This window comes from Lontra canadensis, unplaced genomic scaffold, assembly GCF_010015895.1.
Source record: "Lontra canadensis isolate GAN:19392208 unplaced genomic scaffold, GSC_riverotter_1.0 scaffold112, whole genome shotgun sequence".
In the NCBI taxonomy this organism is placed as follows: Eukaryota; Metazoa; Chordata; class Mammalia; order Carnivora; family Mustelidae; genus Lontra; species Lontra canadensis.
The window spans coordinates 1,815,999-1,839,668 of NW_022631106.1; the positions used below are offsets into that span (position 1 = coordinate 1,815,999).

Below are 23,670 nucleotides of genomic sequence, written 5' to 3' on the forward strand. Positions count from 1 at the left end.
GTTAAAATTATATTTTTGGAGCACCTGAATTCTCCAAAAAGGACTGAATGAGGCTGATTTTCTTATTACTATTAGAGTGAACCCATACAGTGCTAAGTAACTAGAAGATATTTAAAAATACATATACGAAAAGAGGAAACCAGTGCCATTTCTCTTCCCGAAGAAAAATTATTTAGTTTTTGAATAACCCTTCCCATGTATCTTAAACAAATCAAGTTCCAGGTTACATTCTCAGAAAAGGTATTAATAAACTAGATCTGATTTTTTCCACAGAATCCATGTGTAAAAAGATCATTTTATTCCAGAGTTAGGGGCTAACAACCAACTTATTATAGAAATGATCACTAACAGTGTATTTAACTAACTACAATTTGAAAGACAGGTACGTATCAAAATGTTTATTAAAATAGGTAAATATAACAGCTAAATCTTACCAACTGCATAAAAATATATTTTATAAATATGTGGTTTCACGTACAATTTATAATCCTTGTTTTCATGGTGAACAAATGCGTGAGTGACAAACCTGGCAGCTGCCTTTGACTAAGAGCAGTCCTCTTGTGACTTCTGTCAACAACACCACACACAAAAACATAATTGGTGCAGCTGGCAGGAGCTAAAAAACTTTTTTTTTTTTTTAAATAAACACACAATTACTTATGCGTGGCTTTCAGGTCAGATGTCTCAACACTTTGACAGACAAAATACAGTGTAGCATTGGTATATAAAATGGTACACAAGAATAAGTATTTTCTTTTGGTTACAAACCTTAAGTTTTATATTCGCGGCCCTCACATTAAAAAAAAAAAGGGGGGGGGGTTAAATGCTTTCTCCCAGTCTGCAGAGACTACAATAATTAATCATTTCAGAAACAGAACCTATACCTCCGTAAATAAAGCAAATATTTCATTAAAATCACTTTCTGAAGCACTGTGCTGAGGTTTCCCTCCAGGAGCCTGTTGCCACCCACAACCGTCGCCACCCTTTCCTTCTGTCCGTGCACAAGTCCACAGCCTCAAGACTCCCTCCAAAGGTCAGGCACACAGGTTCCCATGACCAGACGAACCTGAGGGCAGTGACACGACAGCAATGGCCTTGGGCTGAATATCTGATAACCCCAGATTGTACAGATCTTTATTTAGACTCTTCCTCGGTTTTCTTCCTTTTCCTATTATTAATTGTAATAACCTGCACTGGAATATCAATTAGCCAAAATCCTTTTACACATAAGCTTACCTGGCGATGTGATCACAAATCCCATGGCCTCCAAATTTTGCAGTTTCGACTGGGGCCCCAGGCTTTCGCACCATGACTTTGAGCGTCAGGCGTTTACCCTTCATGCCGGCAGCCTCAAGTCGTCGCTGAATTTCTTCTGAAAGATTCAGAAGAAAAGCTTCCGCTTCTTTTGACTATGGAAAGACAAACAGAAAAACTCCGTTGTTTTTCTAAACACCGAACAATTCTCAAGTATTTTCACTTTCAAAATCAAACATGTATACTCTTTATATATCCTGAAAGCTGCAGGAACAAGAGTATAAAGTATTCAAGCAACAAGAGTCCATGGGCTAGCTGGAGAGACAGGACTAGGTGGAGAGAAAGAACAGTAAATAAATGGATAAAACTCATTAAGAGATCAATACCTGGGTAAACCTTATTCCATAGTTGATCTCAGCTGAAATAGATTTTCTTTCCTTTTCAGTTCGAACTGGTCTATCATCCAAACCACGGCAGAACCTATAAAGCATCTGACCTGTTTTGGGACCAAATTCTTTCTGGAGCTTTGCCATTGTCATATATTGCAAGTCTCCACAAGTTTTAATTCCCAAAGAGGTCAACTTGGATTCCATTGAACGTCCAACTCCTAGAAAAGGGGATACGCATAATTCTTTAATTCTTCACATAAACCATTAAAAACAATTTAGCAATGCGAAATAACTATCATTCACTCACAAAACAACTAGTTTAATCTCCCTCAAAATTTTTAAGTGACGTAACTGAAACATCTCATAGACTTTAAAGAACTGTTTAGTGCAAATGCTAATAAAGTTATTTTTAGAATCCTCTCCTCAATCTGAGCTCCAGATATAGGTGAACCTTCTCAAATATGTGTAAACTACATAAGTTCTCAGAAGAATGCCATCTTTATTCATTACTGAGTAATATCAAGATTTCTATCTTATTGAGAAAATCAGCAAATGAAGTTATAGGCTTGTTTACATGGGCCTACAGTATGACCTACATGTGAAGAGACTCACGAGTGTTAGGGATTCTACTATGATTTCGGTGATGGCCAAATTTCATGACAGTTTCAGTCTCACTTTCTATGAATGGAAACTAGAACAAGAACTTACGACACAGGTCCAAACCCAAGAATGTTATTGCTGTCACACTTGATAAAGTGACTTGGGGATGAAACAACATGGCAGTGAGGGCAAGATAGATTTCTTTTACTAACAAAGATTATCTCTCTAAAAGGTCTCAACCCCCCCCACAGCTGGGCCAGCACGCAGCAGTCCCTGGGTCCTTCTCTTCCTGACGCCGGGTCTGAGCTTCACCTGCAGAATGCTGATGAGTTCTGTCGCTCTCAATTTGGCCCAAATCTTAACAAAGGTACACATATCTGGAGAGATATTTGAGAGTAACCTAGAGAAACTAAAATTCTGATCAGAATGGTCTGCATACTACCAAATCAGTAATTTCCACCAATAAGGAAAAGACTGTTTCTGGTCTTCTGCAGGATCTCGTGGGACAGCTGAGTGACAGCGGCTACATTGTGCTCATCACTTGAGCATCATCTTTTTTTTTTTTTAAGATTTTATTTATTCATTTGTGTAAGAGAGAACGCATCTGCACACACAAGCAGGGGGAGTGGCAGGCAGAGGAGGAAGCAGGCTACCCGCTGAGCAGGGAGCCCAATGTTGGGCTCGACCCCAGGATCATGACCTGAGCCGGAGGCAGACACCCAACTGACTGGGTCACGCGGGCATCCCATCAATCATCATTCTTCTAGCGGCTATTCTGTGAGCAGTCTTCAGTCCAGGTTCTGCCAGGAGCAGCTCCCGGAGCAGTTACATAGGACATAGGGTTAGAAGGCTGCCAACCTCACAAACGATCTATGGCCATGGAGACAGGCAAGACAAGTTTAAAACAAGAAAAGTTTTTCCCTCATGAACAAGATGAAAGGTGTTAAGCGCATTGCCTCCCATCTGTGCCATTTTAAAGTTCAAGTAAAAAGAGAACAAGAAAGAATACCAGAGTCTGCTTTAACCTCAGCAAAATCTGCCAGAGGAATACCATTCACAAAAAGGTAAAATTCTAAGTGAAACCCATCTAAGTATCTTTCAAGATGGAGAGAACCCCAAGGTAAGAAGCAAATCATACCCAGGGCTGGCCAAAGTCAGACGCTCTACACACTATTCATCGTTCAAGAAAGGCTTTTTGTCTCTGTTACCCCACTCCCCACTCTCAAACTGTGATATTTCCCTTAGAGATCTGCAAAGCTGATATGTTCTCACTGACCTGCAAAATCAGCGAGAGGCAATAATCCTGGGTTATTTCTACGTGTGTGGCGTGGGGCAGGGGAAAAACCTACTGTTTTTGAGAATATCTTCACTACAGAGGAACAGAATTATTATTCCTAATAAATACAAAATAAAGGCTATCATATTAAATATCACCAAATGAACAATGATCAACCTAATCTAAGTGAATTGTCCCTGTAGGGAGGAAGGGAAGACCCTGTCCGCTGCAAGCTCATCTAATGAAACAAGTGGGAGGGAGGCAAGTGGGGGCGGCGCCCCACCTCTAGCCCCTATTATACTGAGTGGGGAGGAAAAATTAATCAGCACCAAAATCCTGATAGGTTGTTAGTTTAACTGCCTGCATCATGGAAGCATTTATAAAGAAAGGAGGCCCCTCAAAGGGCACTCAAATTGAGTGCAGCCACCTAGAAAGGAAAAAGTGAAGGAAAACATGCTAGCTTAGAACCAAGTATCCAAGGAGAGAAGGAGGAGGGAAAAAAAATAGATGTGGAAGCTCCTGGTCAAGCCACTGGGACAAAGACTTGCTTTCTCTCCTTGAAGGGGAACTATTACTCTAAATTAAAAATTGCCAGTAAGGTCTCCTCCCCTGGCACCCAGACTTGAAAGTACAATAAAGACACAGGAGAATCAAGTTTTAAAGAAAAAGGTTTTCACCATCAAAATAGCACTGTCCAGCAGAACTCTCTGTGATGATGAAAACGTTCTCTACCTGTGCTGTGCAGTCCAATAGGCACTTCCCACATGAGGATGTTGAGCACTGAAATGTGGCTAGTGCAAAAGAGGGACTGAATTTTCATTTTATTTGTAATTCATTTAACTTGAAATGCTACTGCCTTCACTTAGCTCCTGGTTCCCATATGACAACACTTTAGATCTTTATGTCCGCCTACACGGTCGTCGAGTTTCTCTGAGAATGGCTGAGGGCCCAAACCCAGCATGGGCTGAACCAGGTGCAGAAGGTCCTCACGGTAGGGGCACAAACATGAGGTGAAAGGCCTGGCAAAGATCTCAAAGAATTCACAGAAACAGGCTATTGCAATTAAAGAGTCAATGGGGACGATCCCTTCTTTGACTAAATAAACAGATCTCATTAGGTAATTATTTGTTAGCGTAACATATAATCACTATTCTGCAGAGTCCCCGAAAACATAAACTGACTTAGTAATGTGTTTTCTCCTTCTCGTGTAGCTACGATAACTGTGTACAGCGTGCTGGACACACTGTGTGCCAAGTAAATACTTACGGGCACAGAGGGCCAGAGCTTGTAGAGGACAAGTGAGATGTAATCATCCTGAGTTTCTTCTGACTATTGGTTAGAGAGCAAAATTTCCCTAAAGCATGTTCCACAAGATGTTAACAGGCACTATATATTCATCTTCAAATGTCTGTAGGAAATTACTACCTTTTAACAAAGATAAATAGGTTTCTTTATTGTAACAATTCTCAACTTTTACTAAGCGGGCCCTCCACCAGGGATGGTTCCTGCGTGCATGTGAAAACTTTTTTTTTAATCCCCCCCTCCCCGCCCCCCAAAGAACAGCCCGCATTCTGTAGAGCACACTTTGGGAAAAGATGATTGCAACACCATCTTCTACACAGGCCTAACAACAGTGCAAAGCAACATTCTGCATGCCTTTGTGAAAGGTTCTCAATCGATCTGATTAAGAATTTGGGAATTTGATAAAACTCAAAAGACCTATGGAAATCACGAAGAATTGTGGGTATGAAGAAGAGAGGAGACCACATGGGAAGGTGGTTTGCCAGAGGGAGCCACTCTTGTTGCCCTCCCACTGTATTTCAGACATCCCTGAAGAAATGCAAGGATATACTTAAGAATTTAACCAAGACAGGGAACTTCACACTTGCCCTTCAGGAAATAAAGTCCCTCTAGCCAGCAAGCAAACTAAAATGAAATGTTCAGGAAATACACACTGTGTATAAACAAACAAACAAAAATCATTCAGTTCAAAGATGGTATTACAGACTGAACTGTGTCTCCTTAAAATTTGTATGCTGAAATTCTATACCCCAGAATGTGACTATAATTAGAGAGAGGGCCTTGAAAGAAGTAATTAAGATAATGAGGTTGTATTCAAATGGGTTCTAATCCGGTATGACTGCTGTCCCTGTTAGAAGAGTTAGGTAGGACAGAGACACATAAAGAAAAATTACCATGTGACAATACAGGGAGAAGACGGCCAATCTACAAGCCAAGGAGAGAAGCCTCAGAAAACCACCCTGACAACTCACTCTTTGACTTCCAGCCCCTAGAATCTTGAGAAAATAAATTTGTTACATAAGCGGTGGCATTTATTACGGCAGCCTGAGCAAGCTAACAGAGATGGCTAGCACAGGAAGTCCGAACACACAGTTCACATGCAGCTTTAAATACACTGTACCAGCTCCTTCTTACAGAAGCCTGCAGTAAGATATGTTATTAAAACTTTGAATTTTACTGTCTAAAACTAATTTGCTAGTTTGAGTTTAGAAGATTATTCTTCAATTTAATCTCAAACTGACAATCAAAATGTCCTATTTCACATTTCTAACATTGATACATTCTTTTAAGTTATTTACTGGGGAATCAGGAAGCTTTAAAACTAACCTACTATAAAATGGCATTTTGGTCATTTACTATTTGACAGCCTATAATAAATTTCTAAGTGCTTCAGATTTACTTTTATAAGATTTAGGAATATACATCTAAAAATATCAGTAAATCCACTTTTCACAAGCAAATGAATCAAAAAAACTTTCACTGAAAAGGTACGGTCTTGAATTTTCCCCACCACAAGAAGAGTGTGTTTTTTAACAAATAGGATTATCTGAAACAATATCAAGGATTACCACTTGGTTTAGAGAAATTTCTTGGAAAGAGGTATCTACCATAGCAAATCTAAATATTTAATAAATGTGAAAGGCACTATCCTGTAATTATTAACTGTGAAATGAATTGTTCTACAAAAAAAAATTACATCTCCTCAAGGTCCCAAAAGGGCAACTGTTTTTCAGTTATAATTAATTATATTTGATGATTTCTCTATGGAAAGATATTTACAAGCTAGGTTAGCCACATAGTAACCACATAACAATATAAAATAAACATTCTGGCTCTCAGCAGAGAAAGGTAGAGATGGACATTTTACGTCTACCTCTGATTTAACACAACGTAATACTTTGTCTTTAGGTTTTATTCTTCCTAATAGGATTCATATATTTTCTACTTATACAGCTATTTGCTTTACTAAACTCAGAAACCTGTCATGAGCCCATCAGTATATTTTTATAAACAGAGGAATCGATTCTCAAAATTTTTTATTTAGCCTAGAAGTACACAATTTCAGTTAAGATTTATTTAAAAGACCAAAAGTCAACTTCATCATATTCTTTTTAAAATGATTGCTAGGAATTCCCTTATCTTGCCATTTGAGAAATATTTAAAGTAAAATATGTGAGAAATAGAAATAAAAGGTAACATTCAGGTCCTGATTAGTCAACTGAGGGGATTACTCACTGAGGAATTCCAAATTCTGTTATTCATGGCACTCAATCATGGATAAAAAAAAGAAATTTAATTCACATGTTTTGGAACAGAGAGTAACATTGTAAATTATGAAAAGCACTAATAGATATTTACAACCAACAAGAGTTAAAAAGCAAAGATCTGTATTTACCTGGTAGATTACTAACTAGCTGACCTCTGATAAAATCATCTACTTCTTCTGGTTTTAAGTGGTACTGGCCATCTGGTTTTGCTTTTCGAGTTGCCATTCTAGCAAGGAGAATATTAGAACCTATAAAAGTTTAAAAAAAAAGTTTTCAAGAAATATTCACCACAGTTATTTTTAAATTAAGATTCTTAACAAAGACACCTACAGACAAGTTACCTATCAAATTTCTTTCAAAACCAATGAAAATAAATAATTCCCAATTCTGATAAGTTCAAACAGAGTACAAAACTAGCAGAATTTTGTTAAACAGGACATATAACCTGCATGGATACTGGACAGAGGCTTCCCTTTGCTTCCAAACTGAGTGTCATTTCAACATCTCCTACTCTGGTAGGAGGGGAGAAAGCAGTCCCTAACCTTATGATCGGAGATGCAGGCACTGGGGGTAACGATGAGAAATTCCATCACCCTGCCAACCAGTGTGTCCAGGCTGAGCAGGGAAATAAAGCCAAAGGCATGCTCCTGGACGGGGGGGAAAGGGAGCCTTAAGAACCTGAAGTCTCACTATATAATCAGACCATGTGCAGTGGAAACCAAGGATAGGCAAGTCTTATAAACAGAGAGGGACAGCAAGGTCCCAGGTGGGGTGTGGACGTGGAAAAGTAAAGCAGAGCAGAGCCAAGACAATGGGGGAGGGGGGACAGAGAAGGTGTCAGTCAGGGCCCTGTAAGAGGAGGAATTTATGGAAGACATAAAAAGGACATGCCTCAGTTTTACAGAAGACTTTTGTAACAGCTATGTGTTTTCCTAGGGTAAATATGTAGATATTCATGAAGAGAAAACATTCTGCAAAGTCACAGCAAAATGATAAAAGTGGTGAGTTGTGGAGAGGCAAAAGAGGTTGAGGAGTGGAAATATCACGTGGGATTTTCATTTTAATTAATGACTGAACTTAAAAGAATGTACTCATATTATCACACCTGTAAATTAAAACGAACTTTTTAAACAACTAGAACCATGCCAGATACTGGAATATGGATAATAAGCCCTTAAATGAACACTGAGATCTGCAGGCCAAGCACAGGGGAGTAGAAAGGTAGGCCAGCCAGAACTGGAGGAATGCTAAGAATGTACTAACCATGTTTTTTATTTTCTGTATGTTATGATGTTTTGATATCTTAAAACTCTTGCTGGTTGGGAGGAGACGGCCCAGGGCTAGCTGGTTTTTAAGGACGGAACACAATTACCTCCCTTAGGAGCACACCTCTCACATGCAAGCCAGCCACCCCCAACCACCTCCTCATCAAGCTCACACACAAAGACAGTATTTTCCTGCCTTAAATCATCCGGGCAGGACACCAGGCAACTAGTACAAAGAGATCCCCGTTTATAGCTCTAAGTCCACAGGATTATCCAAAATAGTGAATCCAAAGCTATTTATTTTATCCAGCTTTTCCCACAGAAACCCCAGTAAAGGTTCTGGCCTCACTTCTGCTTCAGCCTCATGATCAAAACTGGGGGCTTCCCCATGTGGCCCTACATGGTACAGCATGCCTTCTCCTCTTCTCAGCAAGTGTAAGGAATAAAAACCTGTCCATGGCACTGGCTGCTGTGTCATCACTCAGCTCCCTCCATAAAGTATAATTCCAAGGGTACAAATGAGATGGGGAACTTCAGGGGAAAGAGGATTTCTGAATGAAAATGGAGAAGGAGTAGTTGGAAATGACAACGACAAACTAAAAGGAAGTTACATCTATCTCCCAAGCCTGGGATATACAGAGTACAGGAGCAAACACAAGTAAAAGAGGTATCCTGGCAAGAGCTACTGAGGATATGTCCCAAAAGGAGGAGGTGACTCAGGGAAGCTGAGGAATCTGAGAAGCTCAGAGGGCACAACTGCAAGAACCAATGAAACAAGGACAAATGATGGGAGGGGCTGAGGAAACAAAGCACAAGGATTAAAGATAAAACAGACTAGAGCTGGGGAGAGATAACACCATTACTAAGAGCCACTGGTTGACTAAGGGTGACTTCCGGAACTGAGAGGGAAGGAAGGACTGGTCAAGCATTCTAGGAAGATAACGTTTCCCAAGTAACTGAATTACACCAAGTCTCACAATAACACTTAATTCCAAATCCCTGCCCCCACCCCGCCCAACCACCCTGCTTTAAAGGAAGCTTTGGCTCACTTAAAAAGAATGTTTACAAATACTGAATTCACTTCTCCCCACTTTTGAAAAACTAGAAATACTCCAATTTGTTTATCCCAAAGACAGTATCATCATCAACCATTTACTTGCCTTTCGAACACGTCTACCTCACGTACTGCACAAATTTGAGCAATGCTAAGAAGGGTCTTAGGTATCAGAGGTTTATGCAGTATGGTAAAAAAACAAAATCTAAAAAAATCACTCCTAAAGATTAAATGATATCCAATGATCATAAAGCAATGCTTTGAGTAAAGGGAAGGGTACAAGATAAGCTGGACACTAACCAATTCCAACAGAGGCCGCACATTTCGTCTGGTCTTTGATTTCCATGCGGACAGCATTTGCAAATTCATCAGGAGTAAGTCTGGTCTCTGCAAGGATCTCCGTGATGTCTACCAGTGCTTCATCACAACTGACAGCTTCAATGTTATGTGTGTAGCTGTCAACACAAAGCAAAAGCAATGCATCACTCAGCAGCTTGCCCTCAAGGAGACACAAATGTGGCAAAGTCCAGTCTTCCTCTGGCATCTTTTTTCACATTTTAAGACTTTTTAAAATGCTAAAAAGTATTAGCATTTTAATTAAAGTGGCCCAAGTGCCATTATTAGTCACCTAACTTTTAACTATAGAACTAATTAACTGGTATTTTCTTTTTCCATATTAAGTACCAAAAATACAGCAGAAATTATCATTTCAGTTTCCCTATGCTGAGGATACCTTTGTAAAGCTCTGAATAGCTGAAAAGTAGTGGGCGAATTAGAGCCGTCATAACATTTAATCTAAAAACTGTTCAAACATGGTTTACCAGAATCCTGAACAGATAGAAAAATCACATAAATCAAGTCAAATAAGTAACTGATGATCTCCTAAATAAAAATACGATTAAATACCTTTTACTGTAGCAGGCTTAGAATACAGGATATAAAGGTCAATCACCCCCAAATACCTGTCTGAAAGAACACCAACTACATTCCCTGAATGTGGAAATACTGTGGGTTTTGATCACGATCTACTGACACAAAGGACTTGTTTTAATTAGCTAGAGAAGAGGAAAAGGAAGAACAGAGCTGTCCTATGGCTCCAAAGCTAATTAAATATGCAGAACACAAATGGAAGGCAACCAGAAATGCCTCAAGGTCAAAAACGTACCTTCAATAATCTAGATGGTAACGTATACTATGCCTTGTCTCACCTATATCTTCCTGCAGGTTACAGATCGGAATAATTGGCTGATTCATTTAAGAATAAATATCTGTATTCATTAAGAAATGAGTGTTTTGGGGGCGCCTGGGTGGCTCAATGGGTTAAAGCCTCTGCCTTCGGCTCAGGTCATGATCCCAGGGTGCTGGGATCGAGCCCCCGCATCTGGCTCTCTGCTCAGCGGGGAGCCTGCTTCCTCCTCCCTCTGTCTGCCTCTCTGCCTACTTGTGATCTCTGCCTCTCAAATAAATAAATAAAATCTTAAAAAAAAAGAAAAGAAATGAGTGTTTTGTTTACACTTAAATAAAGGGTGAAATCTGTAAGAGCAGAAGGGTATACCTGGCAGGAGGAATTCTACTTCCCAGTGAAAGCTGCCCGAGGTGTGGAGAATATGAAACCAAGGATTTCCAAAGGATGGGAAAAGAGTAACACTGTGCCATTTTTTCCCCCAAGTACAGCCACATGCCACTAACAGTGTCTCCACAGACTAAAAGAATCTCAGGACTAGTATGTGTCATGGCTCTCTCTCAAATCTTCCTGATGTGAGATTCAGGCAGGCAGCTGCCTGAATGCCTTGATGCTTGGAACACAGAACACGGGAGACCATATCCAGCTCAATCATCCACTCCCAGCCCTCACTTGGATGCTTCTCTTGAGCTCAGCTCTGGAACAGAATTTAAAAAGCACACTTTCCACTTGGTAACACCAACATTCACATAGGTGAGATCTTAAGGACAGCTGTGATTATAAATGACTTACCATTCAGCACTCAGACCTACATACTACTACTAATGCAAGATAACTTTCATCTATTCCTTGTATTTTCTCTCTCCTGCTCAAGTAGAGAGTGCATCTCGTTTCTCTTTGTAGGGCCAGCTGTATTAACAACTATTTGTACTTCACAGATATTCTATAAATATTCAAAATCATGCATAAGAAGGGAGAGGAAGAGGTGAAGACAGAGGTGCAAGACGTATCTCTTAGAACAATAATACACTCCAAAGGTCAACAAACCTTGGCCTACTGTCCAGATGCCTGTTTAGGTAAATAAATATTTAATGGCACACAACCATACCCATTCACCAATGTATCTGTCTTCATTTTAAAGATTCTATTTATTTATTTGACAGACGCAGATCGCAAGCAGGCAGAGAGGCAGGCAGAGAGAGAGGAGGAAGTAGGCTCCCTGCTGAGCAGAGAGCCTGATGCGGGGCTCGATCCCAGGACCCTGGGATCATGACCTGAGCTGAAGGCAGAGGCTTTAACCCACCGAGCCACTCAAGTGCCCCTGTGGCTTTCACTTTATACAGCAGAGTTGAAGAGCTGGAACACGGACCTTATCTAGCTCTTTATAGAAAAAATATTCTGTCTTCTGCTATAGCGTATACACAGCCTGCCATGACTTATTTTAAATTTTGAGCTTTGAAATATACCTGTACTATAAATAAAAGTTAATCTCCTTTTCTCAAGCCAACTAATCAACCACCCACAAACTATTGCTAAAAACTAAGTCTTATAAAAACTAACTTTTGGCATACATAATGATTTTAGAAGATAAATGGTTTTAGAGTCTCTGCTTGTTAACCCATCAGTTCTATAAACAAAACTATAACTCAAATGTAATAAAACAAGGCTAAAAAATGCCAATCCTTTGTCAGTCTGGTTCCAGAGGAAGAAACCAAGAGCCATGAAGTTCTACAGGCAGAGAATCTATTTCCACGGACATCAGGAAACACCAGAACAGTCTGAGCAGTGCCAACATGTCCCTTAAGACTGAACTACTGATTACTGGGCTGAGGAAAGGGCTACTGAAAGAGAGAAGCATCCAGCAAAAGTGGTCAGGACACCCCTAAAGAACACCAGACCCTCTTCACTATTAGATAAAAGAAGAAGAAGAAGAAGAGACGTGGAAGTGACCACAGTGTTTGCTGTACCTTGCCAGTGTTTCATACATTGTTCGTGCAACTTCCTTATATGCATGAAAATCATATGGAACAGCTTGAAGACTGGGACAAAGCTGTTTAGCTTGCCCAAAAAACATTCCATTCCTGATGCCAACTTGTCTAGAGAAAGAATAAAACACAATGGAGGTTAGACTAGGACTAATTTTCAAATGCTTAATCAAATATCAAGTGTTGACAGTGTCTTCCCCATGCCACCAATATACAATTTTCACTTAATTCTCATTAGGGATAAACAACAAGCATTAAGAAAACTAGTAAGTTTGATTTCCTCCCAAAAGAAAATTGCACAATGGTCTGATTAGTGTAAATGACATGTAGATGTACCAAAATGTTATTAAAAACCAGATTTGGCTCTTGTCTGTATCTGAAGCTTTCTCCAAAGACTCAGACCTCTGGCCCCTTTGCAGAGATGCCAGCATGCCATATGCTGGTGATATCACAACCACCTCAGAGCAGGAATGTGCTGTCAAAAGAGGTTTTCTTCCCCTAACACATGGCACAGTTTGGCCAGGATTCGTCCCCCAAAGACAAAGAATATATACGAAAGAACTACACAAAACAGTGCTATGTGACAAACAGACAAAATGTACTCATCCTATTACCACCCAATTCCCAATTGACCAATTCCATGCTCCTGAAGTGGCTCCACAGTGGTTGAGATGCCAACAGCATTGTATATGGTAGCACATCACTCTGGGCAGGAGCCAGGGTTCCAGAACTTTGAGGGACCTAATTGAAAATGGTAAATTTTAAATCTTTTGTGTGTCTCAATGCCCCACATTACCTTTGATATTTGGAGCATTCAGCACAAAACTATAATCATGGAATTATACTTCATTAGTAAAATTCCATTGACCACTTTGCAATGAATCAAGAAAAAAAAATACCTCAAAGTAAAAGCACAAGCGAAATAAGAAGCACCGTTTCACCAGATTACATGCTCCTATGTAAATACAACAGAGTTATTCTATATATTCATGCAATAAATATTTACTAGGCTTTAATTACTCAGAGGTCTCTGGCACCCTCCCCATCTCAGACCACGACTGAGAGCCACCACGGAAAAGAATGCCCCAAGTTATTCAGAGGTAAAGGCAAAATCATATGCATTTTTTATGGACACGAAAACAGTAATAAATTATCTGACTGCAAAGCTCCCAGTAGATGACAAATATTCTAACAGGAAGGAAAAGTGACAGTGAAAGAAGTGACGAGTAACAAACAGTATGGTGAAGAATATTTTTTCATTCATTCAACAAAAATTTATGTCTCGGGCATTTTGTGAGGGGATAGGCAAAAGATGGTGAACAAATCAGACCCCATGATGTTCACAAGGATGACCCTGCACTCACCCAGCACAAGACAGATTATAATCAATGGACCTTATTTTGTAAGGCAGAGAAGTATAGATGTAATAATTCTGAAGTCTATATAAAATCACATACAATTTAAGACATTTTCGATAATGCTGGCTATGTAGGGTCAGCATGCAAAAGCTAAGCTTACAAATTAAAGGTAATTACTCATTTTTTGAAAAATGTGTTACATAATTGTTATGCATAACATTATATTTACTATAATTTTTTCCACTTATTCAAAAATTTTCAAGGGCATATTCCTTAGGAAAACATAATACAACTACTTATGTACTTGCGCATATATACAGCTTGGAGAGAAATGCTTAGGAGCCACTAGAAATAGTAAGGAAATTATAAACAAAAAAGGAAAACTAAGAGATTTCCTGTAACTAAGGGAAGCAAAACACTCGGAGTTTGTAGTTGGGAAACTGGATTTGTTTCACAGAAAATAAAGGAGTAAAGGCAAATATCCAACAGTCGGAAGTGACTTTTTGCTACAGTGACTTATCTACTTCTGTCAACTAGGTCCCATGCAGGATAAACCACCAATACTCCATCAGCGTGTGCTACAGAAAGCAATTATTCTCAGGCTTACACTGCACATGTAGGTCACTGTCCATTCAACCTGTTAAAAGGCATCCGTATCAATAAATACAGTAAAGCATCCTTAGAAAATCATTTAAAAATTATTTGATCTTAAAAAATATGTGATTCAAGGATATTTGTAGATCACTACGTTTTCATCTGCCTATCTACCTTCCGTTCTGTATGAAGCTTGCTCTTTCTGATGAGCAAAACGACTAACAGTAATGCATATTCTAGCCTTTGTATATACATCCTACCTCTCCATGAGTTCTACCATCTCGTGGGCACACACCATCCTCTGCAGACCCATGATCAGTCTGTGTCTATCGCAAACTCATGAATGCATAAACCTGGGATGATCATTCCCACAATCTAGTCCCCACTCCAGTCCCAGAAACATTTCTCTGATGCAACTGCAGATATACATATTTTTAAAAAATCTTCTCACCTAAGGAAAATATAATTACAGGACAGCCACAAGAAAAGGGTATCTAAGAACTGTTTTCTAGAGACTTTTATTATCAGCTGCTTTCTACAAAATGAAAATCATAATTAAGAAACGAAACCCCACTGCTGTGGGTTGTGTGGGCTTTTTTTCCTCCTTTCAAATTCCTTTTCTCATCACTTTATGTATCTCCTTAAAACAATCACCAACTAAGCGTCTTGCCTTTGGCCCATATATTGTCACCCCAATTATTCTGTAGTACATTCAGCTTGACAACACTATCTTTGATGCAACACGACCACAACATCCGAACACCAAAAGTGCCTAGCACCTACACAGCTGTGGCTACTTGAGTCCAAAGCCCTCAGGAACAGGAAAATACTTTCACCCCTGAGGCGGACTTCTTATCCCTCCCACCCAACCCTACTTGCTGGCCAGCACTCAGCTTGGGGGTGCCGAACTGGAAGGGACATCCTTCAGGCAGTACAGAGGGTGGGGCTTTCACTTCACCCCCAGTTGAGCAGAACTCAAACACTGACAGAGCATTCCCAAGCTTCCCCACACCCTCCAGATGTGAACTCAACTGTCCAGCCACCAGATCCACACATTGTCAGACTGTAACTCAGTGGGGAAAAAAAGACTAGCCTTACTGAGCACAACACAAAATCAGCTCTGAACTGCCTGGGCTAATAAAAATAAAAAATCCAGAATGCACCTGGTATTTGTCTTATCATTTTTATTAAAGTTTTCAATTCTTGGGCTACATTACCAACCAACAATGAAAAAGGTTAAAACGTAATTTTGTCAATAAGAAAGGCAAAGTCAGTCCAGGAGTAAAAGTTCCACATGTCATAAATGGAAAGTAATTATTTTATAATTATAAATGTCTGATTATAAAGTTTTCTTAAGTATCTTTTTAATAAAATAACTGGCAAGATTTTAAAACTATTTCAGTTAGATGATACTGAAATATTTTTTGTTCCTATTAGACTTCCTTGAACAATCCCAACTTTTAATCAGGACTGAAAAATGTTACATGTATCAAATCATTATGTTGTACACCTGAAACTAATATAATGTTGTATGTCAATTATATCTCAATAAGAAAAGTATGAATGACAAAGCCATAAATAAAAAAGACTGAAATATATAACTGGTAGAGGACTCTGTTTATTATTAAATACTTTAACATTTGCCAACAAATTTGTAAATACTTGCTGTGTTATAAAGGTAAAAACATCTGTTCAGTTATCAGGAAAGAAAAACCATAAAGATTGTTCTTTTAAATTAATTAATTCAGGGACACCTGGGTGGCTCAGTTGGTGAGCAGCTGCCTGTGGTTCAGGTCATGATCCCAGGGTCCTGGGATCGAGCCCCACATCAGTCTCCCTGCTCAGCGGGGAGCATGCTTCTCCCTCCTACTCTGTCTGCTACTCTCCCTGCTTGTGCTCACTCACTCTTTCTCTCTGACAAATAATCTTTTTCAAAAAATTAATCATTACTACTCCCTCTAGTTTTACAACTATTACAATTGATTATTTTTAAATGATTCTTTTTTTTTTTTAAGTATGAGGAACACATACATATGTCTGTTTCTTCTTGTACTCAAACAGCCCATTGTACTGAGAGTTAAGCTTATGTTAAGATAAAGATCTACAGACAAAGTTGGTACTAATGAGTTGACAACACTCTACAATTTTAAGTGAGGAGATTATTGGGTATACCAATACAAAATTATTTACTTGTAAGTTAATAGGTGATCCAGTTTTAACATTATTGTGAAGAAAATACTAAGTGTTAGAGGAGTTTTAAATTACAAGGGATTTTTCTTAGCTATAAAAAAGAATGATTAGACCAGAAGAATGTTAAGGCCCTCTTCCATTAAAAAAAAATCTAATTCTTTGGGGCACCCTGGTGGCTCACTTGAGTGTTCAACTCTTGATTTTGGCTTATGTCATGATCTCAGGGTCATGGGATCGAGCCCCATGCTGGGCTCTGCAATCAGCACAGGACTCTGCTTGGGATTCTTTCCCTTCTTCTCCCTCCCGCTCTGCCCCTCTCCTCATCCACACTCTCTCAAATGAATAAACAAAATCTTTAAAAAACTTTTTTAAATATCTAATTCTTTAATTTCATACTTCAAAAAGATAATGGTTTAAAAAAGACATGATCCCGAAGTTCTGGGACCAGGCCCCACATCAGGCTCCCTGCTCAGTAGGGAGTCTGCTTCTCCCTCTTCCCTGCCCCTCCTCCTGCCTGTGCTCTGTCTCTGTCTCTCTCTCTCAAAAAAGTAAATAAAATCTTTAAAAAATAATCTTCAAACAACAATGTCCAATTTCTTTTGGTTTCCACTGTTGGATGTACTGATTCCTCAGGAAACTACAGTATTTATTTAGAGTCATCTAGCATTTGTGAAAGGAAAAAAGAACTGAAGGGATAAAGCCCTGAAATATTTCTTCCCATAAAATGTGTGTAACACAGGTCTGACTGGCACATCTGAATCCACTTCAAAAGTCTGTAAAAATGATTAAGTAACTATTTATTAGGATTACAACACATTTAATTTCCACATACCTGGCTTCATAACTACAAGAGGCAATTTCAGCCTTTGATAAAACAGAATCAATCCCATTTGCTTGTGCAGAATCTTGGTTCTCCCACAACGATGAATCTGGTATCTCTGCTTTAAAAATATAAAATTTAATTATTATACATTAAAAACTTGTTTTTCTTCACTTTCATTCAAGAAATATATATATTTCTTGAGTTCCTTTCATATACAAATGCTTAATAAATTCAAAATATAGTTACATCCATTGGTACTGGTCTTACTTAATAAAAGAAAACCTAGGGGCACCTGGGTGGCTAAGTGGGTTAAGCCTCTGCCTTCAGCTCAAGTCATGATCTCAGGGTGCTGGGATCGAGCCCCATGTCGGCCTCTCTGCTTGGCAGGGAGCCTGCTTCCCCCTTTCTCTCTGCCTGCCTCTCTGCCTACTTGTGATCTCTCTCTGTGTCAAATAAATAAATAAAATCTTTTAAAAATAAATAAATAAAGAAAGAAAGAAAGAAAGAAAGAAGAAAAAGAGAGAGAGAGAGAGAGAGAGAGAAAGAAAGAAAGAAAGAGAAAGAAAACCTAGAGCTCTAACATGGGTTACTTCCATTATAAACTTCACCAGCGGTCAGACAAAAACACAATAAATTCAAAGTGTTGCGTATGAGTAAATGTTTGTTTGGTCTGTTGTTGTTGTTATTTTTACAAAATGTATCAAAAGATAAATATAAACTATCCCTTTAACAGTCTCTTGAGATGAAAAAGGATGAAAAGTTATCAGGATGACGAATTCCCTCCTATATTCTCGAAAGGATTATATAACTCCCTGAAATGGGAAACAGTTAATGGAAAATACATATTTCTCTGAATGTTCTTTGCTGTTTCCTAAATAACGTACCTGCAAAACTGAAACCTATTTAATACCACGAACAACAAACGCCAACTTCCTACAAGTCATTCGATCAAACAATTCAGTAGGTCACATATCAAGAGGTTTCATCCTAAATTAAAGAATTTTCTTTTGAACACATATCAGGTAAAAGAGCTTCATAATACGCCCCCCTCACAGTAAATTCTACTTAATGGTTTAACAACACATGTTGAATTAAAAACATTCAAGTGTGATCAGAATACCAACTGCTCTACAGAAAACGACTCAAGCCTAAATTGTACCACTCACTAGTATTTCTTAATATCTAAGCCAAATTTATAGCTTCACACAAGATTATAAAAGCATGTATCGAGAGAGCGCTGACTACATGCCACTTTACTTCCATTACCACCTCTCATTTCACCAGCAATTGAGAAAGATTAAAACACAACTTCAGTTCCTGGTCTCTTGAGATATTACTACGTTCCAAGAATATACTCTAAAAACATATATTCTTAAAACACAATCTCACTCATACTTCTAATACTATGAACAAAAATGCCATTAGTTAGTAAAATAAGGCAAGATATACCATTTCAATTAATTCTAGACAAACCTATTTTGAGTACATTATGACAACATGTAAGCAACAAACCAAGTACTTCTTTTCTGCTTATTTCAGAGACATAACATTCCATGAGAAATCAGCCAAGTTAAAGCACCATCAGAAACACATGGCAAAGTGTCTAGCTTTGTGGGCTAAAATAGCTCTTCCTGGTTTGACTCCAGAAATTGTCAACGTCTTTTACCCAATTCTGCAACTCACATAAGCATTTTTGGATTCTGGCACCCATACACACAAAGGATAAATGCAAACCAAACTGTAAGGACTGATATCTTAATGCGCTCAAATCCCACTTGCCTCAAAAATTAAAACAGCAGAGTATATAATCTGAGCCATGATTCCAGATATATTATGATAAACATATGCTATGCCATGACAAATAAAAACAGAATGCAGAGCAGACTTCCCCGTTTCCCTGAAACATCTTAGAAGGCTAAATATCTGCTTTCCTAGCCCATTATTCTAAGCTGAAGATCTGCAAGAACTTCAGGATTGTATCACAGTTCAAGAGAGGTTGCTACAAACCAAACAACAACAGAGTTGAAGCTTGAAGAGCCACAACCAGCTGCCTTTCACAGGTATAACCATGACCTCAGGCTTAAAAGTTGGGGAGCTAGGGGACTTATATTTGAAGGTCTAGTCAAATAATCTACGATACTTGTCTTGAAAATTACAGAAAAAATCATGCTTGAGGTGAGAACAGTCTGTGGTCCCTGGGCTCCCAACGGCCTGCCTGAGAAGCACCACCTCATGTTTTCTCTTCACTGGGCTGGCTGACCTTTTCCACAGTGCAGCAGAGTGCGTGGATCCCTCCACGAGCGCAGTGAGTTGCTTCAAGGGAGACTCAGGGAAATTCAGGGACACACTGTCCTCACTGGAGGGCAAAGTAGAGAACTGCTCATCAAAACTTGACAAACTAGACGGGCACATGAAGAATGTGGAGGAACGGTTGGAGAAATCAGAAGCCAGGACCCAAGTCTGTGAAAAAGAAATCGCTGAGAATAAATCTATAACTAACATGATTTTAAAAACTGTTGTTCTTTAGAACGAACACTGAAGTTGTCGAAGGGATAAGAAAAAAACATCTGCATCCTGGAATCCAGGAAGAGGTAAAGGCCCCAACCACAAAATCTTGAGTATAAATGGATTCCAAATAATGGGGCTATCAATGAGAAGCATCACTGTGAGTATGGCTCAGGAAGCAGCTTCCAAAGGAAGTCATGGATGGAGAGCCCTGGTTATGGTTTAGACAAAGAGTTTTTGAATATGACGAATAAGAAACTAAAGTTTCTACCTATAAAGGGCTGAAGATGCTATCTGTTCTAATACTTTGCCCAGACATACAAGCCGAAACATCAGAACTGAAATTTTTTTTTAAAGCCAGTGTGCAGAAGCCAAAGGTTTAATTCCTAAATTGATCCTCGATATTTTAAAAGTTGGTGTCTGACTGATTAGGACCCAGAGAAAGAAAGATCAGGGAATAATAAGGAAAGAAGAACAAAGGCATTGAAAAAACAAGTTCTAAGTACAAGGTTAGCTGCAACCAAACTTTATAATAAAGGACAATCTGGTCATTTTATGTTATAAATATTTTGGTAAGCTCCTAATGGTGAAAGGCTTAGGAAATAAAAGTGAATGATACGGAGTTAAAAAAAAAAAAAAAGAATATAAAATGCAAAGTTATCATATTCACCTTGTCTAGTGACAGAAACATTTCTTTTTGACAGTTTTCAATGGCAAGTGAATTTTCAGTAATTTTCCTAATATTTATCTTCTAACTTACCACCCACATTTAGAGGTGGAGGAGATGTGAATTATAAAAGGTCATTACAATGTTATAAAAATCCAGTGGCTAAACTGATGAAGATAAGTAACCAATAACCATATTCTGTTAAGAAACTGCGTATGGTCAGATCACCTAGGAAGGAAGGAAAGATGTAAGAGGACTTGATCTCTGCTACGTGTAAGGAATGTGCGCTTACCAAGGCCAAACTTCTTGACGGAGACTGCTGAAACTAGAGACGTGCGTGGCAAACGCAAGATTCTACCCGCTGGAGGAACTGAGGGCTGGGTAACTGACTGACATTACCAAATGCTATGTCCAAGGTATTTTTCCTTCTTTTAATGCTCCTTCAGAGAGTTTTTTATGGAGTGCCCAATAGTTAACAAGTATAATGCATTTCCTTAAGCTACTTACTTATTTTCTAGAACTTAAGATCTCATCTTTTTAGTCTCACACAGAAAATACAAAAAGAAAAACCAACCTACCACAAAACCATACAACCAATAGTTCAGAAACCACCCATACTGTCACATACCACAATACAACTGAGTGTTAAAGAGCTCAATAATGACTACCCCAAGACCTACTCACGACACAGAAGATACTAGAATCTTAAAAAACCTTAATAAAAGACTTAAAATCCAAGAAAAGCTTTAGGAAATCTGGAATATAGATACACATGAAGCATAAAGACATATCTATCATTAATGTTTTGTACTCATACCATATAAACAGATAATCACAGCCAAAAAAAAGATTGTAATCCAAAAAAAAAGATCCTCAGAAATGTCCAGTGGCTTTCCTTTTGCCTTAATTTCAATGAGATCATTTCTAAAATAATCCCAAGTTTTCATAACTGAAAACTAGGAACCAGAAATAATTGGGATGAAATTTAACTGCTTGCTGTCCATTCCACTGTGTACCTAATTTCTGACTACTTTCTGATTAATATTTTTCTTGAAAACTAATTTAAAAATTTTTTTGGCTTTGCAGACATTCATGAGAAAACTAATCAGTGACAAAGAATTTAATTTCTACAAAAACATTTCTCAGGGAATTTACTGAGGGGGAAAAACAGTTGTAAAAATCTTAATAATAATGTGAATAGTCTAAGTTACAATTTTTATTTATTTATAGCAAAAATTCAAAAGCCAGCAAGGCAAGAAAATGTTAAAGCAGGTTCAGCAAAGACATGGGGAATGATTTCTGGTATTTATCTTCTTATTCCAATAAATAAAGTCCTACTGTTTTTTATTCCACTGACTCATACAAATCTTTAGCAACAGGAACTTTAGTATCTACTGTGATCAGTGACCAAACAACTAGTAATTACCTCTCCAGTCTAGAGGCTTCCACAAAGTGATGTCCAGGATTTTATTTTCATCCTTAGTCTAAACGTATACAAAGCAAACTAATCACACCTTATAAAACATTCTTCACTCTCTGTCCCAGAAAAATATCATCATCTAACTCAACAAAGCAGGGCTATGAACCAGTCATTTGTATTGCATAGAGATTTTGCTTTAAGATGTCACTGACAACTTTAAAACCCCTGAATGAAAAAGCTAATTATTTCAACTCTTTCATTTCTGTAACAAGAATACCAGCAGTAAAATCCAGACGTCTTCAACAGGAGCACTGTGACTTCAAAGAGAGCTCATTTGTACCTGGTTTGCCTTTGAGGATTTTATTCTGGTAATACTGCCACTCCAACTGGGGGTTAGCACCAGGACGTAAAGGTGCCCTTCCTGTGCCTCTGTTACTTGTAACAGCCACTGGTTTTCCTGTGAGGAAAAGAAAAAAATTATTTCTAAATCTAAGTACAGGAATGTTAACAACACTGACAACATGGAAAGTTTTTCACAAGATTTAAAAAATACATTTTTTTCTTTAGCTTTCTTGAGGCATTAATCCATAAAGGAGATAATATCTTTAAAGTTATCAATTACCATACAAAGATCATCTAAGTTTCTCAACACCCACCTAAATTAAATCATTTATGACAACTTTGATACATTTATTCAACTTAAAAGCAATGCTATCCCTTTGCTTCCCATTGTTTTTTTTTGTTTGTTTCTTGCAGTAGAAAACAAGTCAACTCTGATCCTAGATTTGAATTAGAGGGGTTGGGGGTGGGGGACTATATCTAGATGTTTTATATTTCTCATATCAGAAAAATAAGGTAACATCTAAATTAATCTTTCAATTTTACAGCAAGAGAAACAAATATATACGCAGAGGGACTACAATCTGACCTACTATATAATCAAATGTGAGAATATAGTCCCTCAGTTTTTGGTTTAGTTATAAATTCTTTCATGTATCCTTTCCTTTTGTGTGCATTACAAGAGAATTGTTAACTTTTTTTTTACTTTATTTTTAAGATTTTATTTATTTATTTGACAGAGATCACAAGTAGGCAGAGAGGCAGGCAGAGAGAGAGCTGGGGAAGCAGGCTCCCCGCCGAGCAGAGAGTCTGATGCGGGGCTCGATACCAGGACCCTGGGATCATGACCTGCGCCAAAGGCAGAGGCTTTAACCCACTGAGCCACCCAGGCACCCCGAGAATTGTTAACTTTTAAAGCAATAGTACAGATAATGCATATATATGTTAATGAATGTTTTTGTTGTCAGAATAAAAATTATGCATCAGAGTGACTCTTCAGGCTAAACCCAATTCTTTAACATTATATACTCCTTTCAGAGCCTAAGCAGTAGCTACTCATGACAAAAATAAAGCCCCAGTAATAACCCAGCAGCTTCTGGGCTCTCCTTAAAGGAAAGACTCTCAGAACAAAGTGCTACTAGTGAACAACTTTCAAGCACAGAGAATACTACTGAAAACCTAGAATAATTAAAAGTACT

The 23,670-nt window shown here is 38.4% G+C and overlaps 1 protein-coding gene across 9 annotated transcripts in view; it reads right to left on the minus strand.

Moving 5' to 3' along the window:
- Nucleotides 1-23,670, minus strand: part of REV1 (REV1 DNA directed polymerase) — a 93,480-nt gene that overhangs the window by 10,568 nt on the left and 59,242 nt on the right. For 5 of the 9 annotated variants that reach the window (XR_004380621.1, XM_032840310.1, XM_032840314.1 and 2 more), the window contains 7 exons: nt 22,473-22,589; nt 17,550-17,658; nt 12,558-12,686; nt 9,708-9,862; nt 7,217-7,336; nt 1,641-1,861; nt 1,237-1,409 (listed from right to left, as the gene is read on the minus strand). Coding sequence is in view for 8 of the 9 variants with exons in the window: in XM_032840310.1 (XP_032696201.1) it covers nt 1,237-1,409; nt 1,641-1,861; nt 7,217-7,336; nt 9,708-9,862; nt 12,558-12,686; nt 17,550-17,658; nt 22,473-22,589 (1,024 nt within the window). In the remaining variant the exon portion in view is untranslated. Of the gene's footprint in view, nt 1-1,236; nt 1,410-1,640; nt 1,862-7,216; nt 7,337-9,707; nt 9,863-12,557; nt 12,687-13,189; nt 13,276-17,549; nt 17,659-19,800; nt 19,959-22,472; nt 22,590-23,670 lie in introns of those variants that run through there. The other 4 variants (XM_032840311.1, XM_032840315.1, XM_032840317.1 and 1 more) reach the window with 4 other exon arrangements.